At 38.2% G+C, this 11,355-nt stretch overlaps 1 protein-coding gene across 1 annotated transcript; it reads left to right on the top strand.

Moving 5' to 3' along the window:
- The first annotated feature begins 332 nt into the window (after positions 1 to 332).
- LOC143620558 (uncharacterized) lies at positions 333 to 716 on the top strand. Its single transcript, XM_077092229.1, has one exon. The coding sequence runs from the start codon at positions 333 to 335 to the stop codon at positions 714 to 716; it is 384 nt and encodes a 127-aa protein (XP_076948344.1).
- Positions 717 to 11,355: the final 10,639 nt, after the last annotated feature.

The following is an 11,355-nucleotide window of genomic DNA, read 5'->3' as shown; positions in this document are numbered from 1 at the left end:
TAGAAAAACAAGAAGGAGCCTTCCAATTGCTTAAACAAAAGTTGTGTAGTGCACCAATCTTGTCCTTACCAGAAGGTACCAATGGATTTGTAGTATATTGTGATGCGTCTCGCTTAGGTCTTGGCTGTGTGCTTATGCAACAAGACAAGGTGATAGCATACGCGTCCAGACAACTCAAGGTGCATGAAAAGAACTACGCGACGCATGATTTGGAATTGGGAGCTGTTGTGTTTGCTCTTAAGATTTGGAGGCATTATCTGTATGGAACCAAATGTACAATATTCACTGATCACAAGAGTCTCCAGCATATCTTTGATCAGAAGGAGCTAAATATGAGGCAACGTCGATGGGTGGAATTACTCAATGATTACGACTGTGAGATTCGTTACCACAAAGGTAAAGCGAATGTTGTGGCTGATGCGTTGAGTCGAAAGGAAAGAGAAAAGCCTCTGCGTGTTCGTGCATTAGGGTTGACGATTCAAACGAGTCTTACTACTCGAATTCGTGATGCACAGCGTGAAGCCTTGAAACCGCAAAATGTAAGGTTTGAGAAATTGCGAGGACTCGAAAATGAATTTGTCACAAAGTCTGATGGGACACTATACCTACTTGATCGAGTGTGGGTACCACTCTATGGAAATCTGCGTAATCTTGTTCTAGACGAAGCGCATAAGTCTGGATATTCAATCCACCCAGGATCAACCAAGATGTATTAAGATCTCCAAGAACATTATTGGTGGCCTAAATTGAAAAGAGACATAGCTGTGTATGTCAGCAAGTGCCTGACATGTTCCAAAGTGAAAGCAGAACATAGAAGACTGCCTGGACTACTGCAACAACCTGAGATCCCTCAGTGGAAATGGGATAATATTACCATGGACTTCATAACCAAACTGCCAGTTACGCCGCGAAGTTATAATGCGATTTGGGTAATTGTGGATAGATTAACTAAATCCGCTCATTTTATACCCATTAGAGAAAAAGACAGAATGGAGAAGTTAACTCAGCTGTATCTGAAAGAGATCGTAGCCAAACATGGAATACCGGTCTCAATCATTTCTGACAGAGATGGTCGATTTGTTTCTCGTTTTTGGCAATCTCTTCACGAATCCTTAGGAACTCGCTTAGATATGAGCACCGCCTATCACCCCCAGACAGACGGTCAAAGCGAGAGAACTATCCAAACATTGGAAGACATGCGGCGAGCCTGTATCATTGATTTCGGAAGTAGTTGGGATACTTATCTGCATTTAGCTGAATTCTCCAATAATAACAGCTACCACTCCAGTATTAAGGCTGCACCGTTTGAAGCTTTGTACGGAAGAAAATGTCGATCTCCTCTTTGTTGGGCAGAAGTCGGAGAAAAGCAACTTACAGGTCCTGAAATTGTCCAAGAGACCACCGACAGAGTCTTTCAAATCAAGGATAGGTTAAAAGCTGCAACCGACAGACAGAAAAGTTATGCGGATAATCGCAGGAGCCCGTTGGAATTCCAGGTAGGAGACCAAGTGTTACTAAAGGTATCACCTTGGAAAGGCATAGTCAGATTCGGTAAAAGAGGAAAACTTAGCCCACGATACGTTGGACCGTTCAAAATCACCGAACGAGTAGGGTCGGTAGCCTATCGACTCGACCTACCTTCAGAACTCAGTGGAATACACGACGTGTTTCACATATCCAATCTGAAGAAATGTCTATCTGACGAATCGCTAATTGTTCCTATTGAAGACATAAGGGTTGATGATAAGCTTTGATTTGTAGAAGAACCTGTTGAAGTCATGGACTAGAAAATCCAGAAGTTAAGGCGTAACAGGATTAAGCTTGTCAAGGTCTGCTGGAATTCAAGACTTGGTCCCGAGTTCACGTGGGAACGTCAGGATCAAATAAAGGCGAAATACCCTCACCTCTTCCCAGAAGAAACCGAAACCAGCACTACATCCTAAATTTCGGGACGAAATTTCTAAAAGGATGGGTGAATGTGACAACCGCCAAAAATTAGACTAATCTGATAATTAGCTTAACAGAAAATTATGTTTTTAGGCTAACATTGACTGTAATCTAATTTCGCTCAAAGTCTGATAAAAATTATTAGAAACGGAAGTCGTTTGGCTAAATAAATTACGAGATACGTTAAACCTTAACACCTAGATAATACCATATGCCTTTATAATTACCCAACTCTCCCACTCCCTCACCCCTCTCTCTCGGCCGCCACTTACACACACAACCCAACCCACCTCCCAAACCCACCAATGATAAATTTACATGTATGCATACAATGATTAACTAGATTACTTGGAAGCTTCAAACATGGACACATTCACACTCTACTATCCAACTCACAACCCTATACCATCCTAATCACCAACCCTATACCTCTTTCTCTCTCTATAAAACCGGATACCACCACCACTTCACCATCATCACCATTTCAAAAACCACCTTACACCATTGTTAAAGATAAAGAGTTTTGATGGAGGATTAGGCAAATAAAAAGGAGTAGGAAGCCAAAGAGGGAACCATAAGCTAACTTAAGGCCACATTATCACCTCCTTAGACACCAAATCCGAAACCCAAGGTAACCCACTTCAAGATTTGTGTATATTAGTTGCTATTTAATGTTTAAATCTTGATTTTAGTATGCTTGGTAGTGTACATGAAGGTATAATATGGATATATGCATGCATATGTGTGAACCGTGAGTTTGCATGTGAATGTATAAGATGGGTTTTGTTGATTATAGGACTTGTTATGGTTGCATTTTAGCTTGAATAGATTGTCCATATTGATGTTACTTGAGTTTGTTTAACAAATGGGTTAAGTAATGTTTTAATAATGGAAGTAAATGTGTAAATGGCCAAAAGATCAAAGATGGATAATGAGTAAAAACACCCACTTTTGGTCGTGGGCTTTGATTTGGGTGTTGGATTGAAGTTGTAAGCTTGTTAAATGGTAAAATGGTTAAAGAAAGAATGATAATATTGAAAACCCACATACTTGATTTCTTGAAAAAGTTGTAAGTAATAATAATAATGGTTTTGAAAAGATAAAAAGGATCTTGGAAAAGGGTTGACAAAAGTGTAGAGATTTGATTTTGTTGGAAAGTTACTTACACATGCAAGTAATACAAAGATTTGATTTTGTTGGAAAGTTAATTACACATGCAAGTAATACAAAGATTTGATTTTTGATCATAATGCTCATACTTGTCTTGTATTGATTTTTATATGGATTGAAAATGACAAACTAAGTGATTGAATGGGACATATGGAAAAGAATAAAATCTACTAGAAGTCCTAGGATGCATGAAATATGATAACTTAGTTAAACAAGAGTTTGTGTTAAACTTACTAATAAAAGAAACTTTGTAAATTGTACAAGATGTTTTGCAAAATGATTTGATAAGTGAACATAATCTTGTGTGGATGATTAAAGACTTGTGGTTAGGATTACTTTAGTGAACTCTATTGTAAAGATTGTTGGAATGATAATAAGGTTATTAAAAATTTCTACTTACTAGTAATAGAAACTTTGTTGTTAAAGAATCAAGAATGTGTTTGTTTAAAAGATGATAATGGGATGAAATAAGAGGATAATAGGGGTTATTAAGATCTGGAAATTTTGGTACATAAACACCTTGTAGAGATTGTAGAAATAACATGTATATTGTATAGTTGAAAACTTAAGCTAAGGCTTGAGCATGTGTAGTTAAAAATTTGTTTTGTGTGCATACTTGGTGCTAGATGATCAAACATGGATGTGATGATATATTACTTGTTATTATATGTATATTTGCTGTACCAAATGGTTTGGTTTTGACATTGTGACTTAAATAGCTTGTCGGTGACTTTAACGGTCGAAAAGTTCGACTTTTAAGGTGAACCGACATGAGTTTTTGGAACTGAATTAAAACAGCTCCTAAAGTCATAATATTCTTATATTTAACATAAGTTAAAGTATAAGAAAAGTCAAGAATAGCAAAACTTAAACCAACACGGTTCGTGTCGCGAAAACCGACACGAAAACGTTAAAAATTGGCATTTTTAAGAAATTGGCAACAAAATAAAAACCAAAACATTTTTATTGGAAAACCAATAAAACTTGTCTAAAAACTATATAAAAAGTGTTTTAGATAATTTAAAACTAAAAGTTTCATAAAATAACAACCGGTTCGTTTTTAAGCTCAAAACCAACGAAACAGGCAAAACCGACAAAACCGATTATAATAGAGTCAAAATTTTAAATAAAATAATAACTTGAATTTTTTTTCCAAAACACTCCAGCAACTAAAGGTAATAATTTTTATAAATTTTAATAATTAAATAAAACAATTATTAGTTGATTATTACTTGTTTATATTTTTAAGTATGTATTTATGGAATTATAAGTAGTAAACTTTATGTGTTGTGTGCTTGTGTGGATTTTTAGAATAAGAATATATATATTTTAGTCAAACCCGAATTTAAAATTAACGAACGTGTACTAATATATGAACGAGCGTTATTCGAACACCGAAATCAAAGGTGAGTTCTTCCTCCGAAAAGCATATTGTATATCTATATTCGTATTTATGAAAATGTTTTGAAAGCGCATTATACTTTACAAATTGTCGTTATTGTGGGATGAATCAATTTGGTTAAATAACTGTTAACCGAATTGAGGGCACAGAAATATTGGTAGATCTATCGGGGTGACGCCCCCCACTTCCATTCGCGTTGGGTTAAAAGTGGGAATATTTCGAGTATGGTACGTTTCGAGTTATCAAATTGGTAGTCATACACGCGTTGTATTCTTAGCTAGTTCACAACTAACGCTTTTTGTGCTTAAAGGTAAAATGCGGGTTTCGTTATTGTGTTGTACCGTGTATAGATCGGTATTGTTGGGAGTATAATAGCTGTACACTATTATATTCATGTGTTGTTTATATATAAATTGTCTATATTTATATGATAAGTTTTCTCGGGAATAACTCACCAACATTTGTGTTGACCCAAATATTATTTAAATATGCTTTGCAAGAAAGTGAAGATTTCGAGGTGGCATGGAAACGAGAGCGTGGATGTTTGAACAAAAGTGAAGTGTTGTAAACCGTGCATTAGCACGCGTAATAAACTCTGATTTTGTAAAATATTTTCTTATAATAAAAGATGATGCTTTTATTATTAATTGTCTATTATTGTTGGCTATCGGCATCTGTCATAACCCGAACGACTTAAGTTAAGACTTCCGCTGTGTTAAGTTAAGATTTTCGGGGTGTGACATATGTGACTCAACCACCAGGATTTGAGGACCCTGTGTATCCTAACAAGTTGTATAAGTTGAACAAAGCTTTCTATGGACTTCATTAAGCTCCTAGAGCTTGGTATGATGAGTTATCAGACATCTACTTGAAAATGGTTTCCAAAAGGGAGCTACTGACAAGGCCAACTTTTACAAAAATAAAGGAAGAGATTTGCTCTAACTACAAGTTTATGTGGATGACATTATTTTTGGGTTAACCAATGAACAGATGTGCATGGAGTTTGAAGAGGTAATGAAATCCAAGTATAGTATGAGCTTAATGGGTTAAATGAACTTCTTCCTTGGATTGCAAGTTCAACAGAAGACTGATGAGATTTTCATCGACCACTCTAAGTATATGCAGGACATACTAGACAAATTCAAGTGTAATGATCTTAAGACTGCTTCAAATCCTATGGATCCAAAAGAAAAGATGATAGCTGATGAAAAGGGGGAGCCAGTGGATGAACATGAATACAGAGCAAAAATTGTGTCTCTGATGTATCTGACTGTTTCAAGGCCAGATATCATGTTTGATGTGTGTGTATGTGCAAGATTCCAATCATGTCCTAAAGTCTCTCACATAAATGCAGTCAAGAGGATATATAGATATTTGAAAGGAAGACCTAATTTGGGAATTTGGTATCCAAATAACCAGTCCTTTGATCTGATTGCCTACACAGATAGTGACTATGATGGTTGCAATAGGAGCAGGAAGTACACTTCAGGAGGTTGTCAATTTTTGGGAGACAGATTGGTGTCATGCCAATGAAAGAAGCAGGCAACAGTGTCAATCTCAACTGAAGAAGCTGAGTATATACATGCATCTGCCTGCTATGCACAAGTCCTCTGGATTCAAAATCAGATGCTGGATATGGTCTGAATTTCTTAAACTGTAACGATTCCGGCAAAATCAGGTATACCCTAACCGGTATATACTATTTATGTGCTATTTAATAATGAATATGTGAATTATGATGCGTTTATACAAGTATGTATGATTCATAGTACGAATTATACTCGATTATACAGTTAATCGTATTGGAAATACGATTAACCGATTAATGGTTATTGAAGCCCGAACGATCGGGGATTGCATTATAGACGAAATATATAATATTTAGTGATGTTTGCGAAGTATTAAAGCTTCGGGATAAGTGAATTAAAGCACAGAAAAAGGATTTCGATTTAATGATATGTCGGTACGTTAAACGAAACCTTTAATACCAAACCAAGCAAGAGACGATCGATCAAGCCGAAAAAGATGCGCAATTATTAATACTGTGATGTTTTAAGTCCATGAAAGTCATGGTTTAAGTTTTTAAAGTTTTTAAATCGGTTTTATATAAACTTCATTTTTAAGCCGAAAACGACCGTTTTAGCCTCGTTTTAAGCCGAATTAAACGTTTAACCGAAAAACGAACTGAACCAGATTATCCAAAACATTATCCAGATTACGGGAATCTGAATATGTGGCTAAAAATGGAGATGTGGGTCCCACCCCACCACTTCCTTACACCGATCGGACCATATGGTCCAACCCCATTCCATTTTTTTTCATCCAATAATCCAACAAACCTTCAACTCTCTCAAATTCTTGACCTAAAAACCGAGGCATTTAGCAAGAAAAACAAGGTAATGATCGTGTTATGTACGTGATTATGTTCGTTTCTTGAGTATTCTTGCAAGAAAATGAGGTTTCCAAGTGAAAAAAGGGTGAGAACCCGAGATGGAACCGATTCTTGCATGATCAAGTGATGTATACGGGTTATACAAGGGATCTTGGTCCAAGAAAGGAGTTAAACGAACCAAAAACGAATTTTTACGGTTAAATCGTTGTTTTTATATCATAACCGAAACCATGAAAGAAATGGCTTGATTGTGAGTGTAACTTGCTTGGTGTGGTGTTATTGTGCTTGTAGGTGTTGTATCTAGTTGTTAGCAAAGGCTAGAAAGCGAGATTCTTGCGATTTGAAGCTAGAAACACAAGGTAGTTCGGTTTTTGTATGGTTTATGAATTTTGGACAGATTGTGATACGTGTAGAGTTAGGTAATGAAATTTTACAGAGGTGTTAGATATATGAAAATATGAGTTCTGTGAATTTTTGGTAATTTTTGGACAAAGGATGAATATTTGGTGAATTTAATACTCGGTTTTGGCCAAACATGGTGAAAAATAGTTAAATATCATGAAAAATTCTGGAAAATTTCAGATAATCTTTTTATAACATGTATAAGCCACACACAAAATTTTAGGTCAGTTGGAGAAGTCTAAGTAGGCTTTTCGGTTAAACGAGTTCTAGGGTTTTCTAGCTCGGTATTAGTGAAAACGGCATTTAAAAAGGGATTTTGGTTCTGGAAAAACTACAGGGGACTATTGAGATGGCAGGGGTCATCTAGGAGAAATTTTGGTATTTACGACATATTTAGTGTTTAAATGGTGTTTAAAAATAGATAAATAAATGTTAAATATAAAAATTAATTCTGGAAATATTTTTATAAAATTCTCCACTGTCAAAAAGTGATTTGTACAAAATTTCAAGATCCGAGATTAAACGGATAATTAATTGTGCAAAAACAAACTTTTAAAGCTTAAAACGCGTAAACCGGTAAAGTTCGCATAAGCGAGCTGACTGGTGTATAAAAACCCTAAAAATGAACTATTTTCATATAATTGAGTTAAACAAGTAAAAATGAATCATCCGAAAATAATTCGGATGATTTGAGGGTTTTTAACCTATTTAACAGTTTCCGGTACGATAAAAACGGAAAAGGGTCCCGCGGCCAATCGGGGCGTCTAAACCGAGCCCTAATTTCACAACTTTAGTTAAATTATCAATTAACCACTATTTTTGGGTCGTGTGTGACCAAACTCATTTTTGAAACATAAGAATGGATAACCGTGCTAGGCACGCATAACGGAAAAAAACGACTAATAGTAAATCTGACTAGTGAACTCTAAACGATATCACAATCTGAGTCCGGAGAAGTGTTTCTGGGTTAACATTGCCCCCAGAACGGATACAGTACTGGGTTAACAATGTCCCCAGATGTACCGGTTAACACAGTTATAGTTATATTAATAGTGATTATAAAGTAACGAATTTAGGGATCGTATTACAGATCCGGATTAGTAGCTGTGTATTGTGTACTGCTTGCTACGTTAAGGTGAGTTTCACGAGCCCCTTTTTCTGAATTGTTTTTAAATATTTTCCCGGGGCGGAAAGCATGTTGTTATGGAAATGTTTAAATACATACTGAACGCATGGATTTGCGTGGATTTATATATAATTTATTGTACGGGAATCGTACGGAAATGTACTAAGATGGTAATTGTCTGAGTTGCTAACATTCTAAGGCCTCGGAACACGAGTGATTAACTGAAAGCCGGTAGAGTGTGGATAGTACTATTGGTCTGACAAACCCAACTGGTCCGGCATGGATTTGCTGATGTTTCCCAGCCAGTTGCACATGTCTATTTTGTTGTTATTTATTTTGCTATGTAATGTTAGACATAGCGGTTTGGGGCAGTTCCGTGGGCGGGGGATATGCCACGGGTCCGTGGGCGGGGGATATGCCACGGGGATTGTGTGTGATAGTCAGAGGTTTCACTTGTGGGCTCAGCATAATTACATCGATAATAATATTATTTTATGATAATGATGTATCATGGTTTACTCGAATTGTGAAACTCACCAACTATTCGTAGTTGACCCGTTTTCTTTCCATGCTTTCTAGGTACTCCCAAACTGGAATAAGTGCTACCTGCTTGATGATGTGTGTTTTCGTGAAAGCTTAGTGACCATTTTGTATTAATTATGTTAATGTAATATTGGTAAAACTTATGTGCTATCGCCTAGACGGTAACTAAACTCGGAACAATGTAATATGATGTAAATTAATGTAGTGGTGTTTTCTTTATAAGCAATGTTGTTGATATCAGATGTGTCTGTTGCATCCCGTTTACGTTTCCGCTGCGGTTACGGGGTGTTACAGAACTTGGTATCAGAGCCATTGGTTATAAATGAATTAGGATGTCTTTAAAAGATACCTAAAATATAACCAGTAGCTCAAGTATTATAGGATCTGAATATCAACTAATAATATATAGTGACGAGATCTGGATGAACTTGGATGGACAAGTGAGTTATTATGGTCCGGAACATATGTTGTGTATCGAGATTGGAATTTGTATTAATTATATGTATTTTTCTTAATGTTGTGTAGAATGGCACCTAAACGGTCAGCTCAAATGTCAGAAGTGGATGTGAGTCGTCTGATTGCTCGACAGTTAGAGGCGGCGATACCGGATATAGTATCGCGCATCACCGCCAGTATTAACAATACGACCAATCCAGACCCTGCGAGCAATCAAACGACCACCAATAATGATGGGGAACAAAATGTTAACCCTCCACCGAACGGTAACCCGATTCCGAGTAATGACGCACCACCTAGGGTGGTCGTTACAGATAGCAATGGCCCTATACCCAGTGTAGAAACGAACCGCGCTGAACCGACTCCTGCAACAAGGGGATGTTCAATTACAGATTTTATGTTGTGCAAGCCACTAGAATTTAGCGGGTCTGAGGGACCCAATGGGTTGGTTAAGTGGATTGAGAAAATAGAGTCGGTTGTGAACATCAGTAACTGCCCTGAGGAGTACATTGTTAAGTATGCTACCTGCACGTTCACGGACCATGCCTTGACATGGTGGAACACAATAGTGCAAACTCGCGGTCAGGCAGCGACAAACCGCATGACTTGGGCAGAACTCAAAGCCCTTGTACTGGAACATTTCTGCCCGAAAAACGAACTGCAGAAGTTAGAAAACGAGTTGTGGAACTTGGAGATGTAGGGGGCAGACCACTTGGGTTATACGAACCGATTTAATGAATTGTCACGATTGGTGCCGTGGTTGGTCACCCCTGAGTCAAAGAGGGTGGAGCGTTATATATGGGGACTAACTCCAGTAGTTAGGAGTATAGTCAACGCTGGGGGACACCAGACGTTTGAGGGTGCAGTGACGCAAGCTGGTATCGTCACATACGATTTCGTGAGGAGTGGGTCACTGAAGGTGGCAGGAGAGTCTGCTGGGGGAAAGCGAGGTACGTATGATAATAGGACCCAGGGGAAGCAGCAAGATAAACGTGCTAGGCCCGTTGCCCAGAACTACGCCATGACTAGTTCAGGCGGAAGGCAGGAACCGCAGACAAGGACGTTTCCTAGGTGTGGGAAATGCGGTTACCAGCATGGTGGCGAGTGCAGGGGGGTAGTGTGCCATCGGTGTGGCAGGAATGGGCACTACGCACAGAGTTGTAGGACAAACCTGAACAATCTGACCCGACAACCGCAACCTATCCGTGCGCAGCCATTTAGGACCCAACCAGCCCGACAACAATACCCACAAGGAAACCAAACGATGACCACCAGCCGTGCTTGCTTTGAATGCGGCAGCACAGATCACTTCAAGAGAAACTGTACGAAACTGAACCAGGGAGGGAATGGGAGGCAAACCATGGGTCAGGCATCGTCGTCCAATCCGGCGAGAGGTCGAGCATTTGTGATGGGGGCGAACGAAGCACGCCAGGACCCCAGCGTAGTGACAGGTACATTCCTCGTCTCTGATCATTACGCTTCTGTATTTTTTGATACAGGCGCTGATAGAAGTTTTGTTTCTGTTAAATTCCTATCGATAGCAAACCTTCCGATTAGTGAACCCATAGAACCTTATACTGTAGAAGTCACTAACGGTAAAACCATGATAGTTAATCAGATAGTTCGGAATTGCCCTTTTATTCTGAACGATCAATCCTTCCTGATTGACTTATTACCGGTAGAATTAGGTAGTTTTGACGTGATAGTGGGAATGGATTGGTTAGCACGTAACAAAGTAGAAATAAACTGTGAAAAGAAAATCGTCAAGATCCGGGTGTCGGATGACGAAGAGGTGTTAGTGCAAGGAGAGAAGTCGGGCACAATGATACCATTTATATCCCACCTCAAAGTGTTAAAATATATACGACAGGGATGCATGGCGTATCTAGCGAGTTTGATGGCCACAGATTCTGAGGA

Source organism: Bidens hawaiensis, unplaced genomic scaffold, assembly GCF_021521415.1.
Source record: "Bidens hawaiensis isolate Kalapana, Puna unplaced genomic scaffold, B.hawaiensis_p1.1 tig00002602_1, whole genome shotgun sequence".
Lineage (NCBI taxonomy): Eukaryota > Viridiplantae > Streptophyta > Magnoliopsida > Asterales > Asteraceae > Bidens > Bidens hawaiensis.
This window is presented reverse-complemented; position numbering and strand designations above follow the sequence as displayed.

Bases quoted from the DNA above. Each gene is read 5' to 3' on its own strand.
- LOC143620558 (XM_077092229.1), top strand. From the start codon at position 333: ATGAGGCAACGTCGATGGGTGGAATTACTCAATGATTACGACTGTGAG.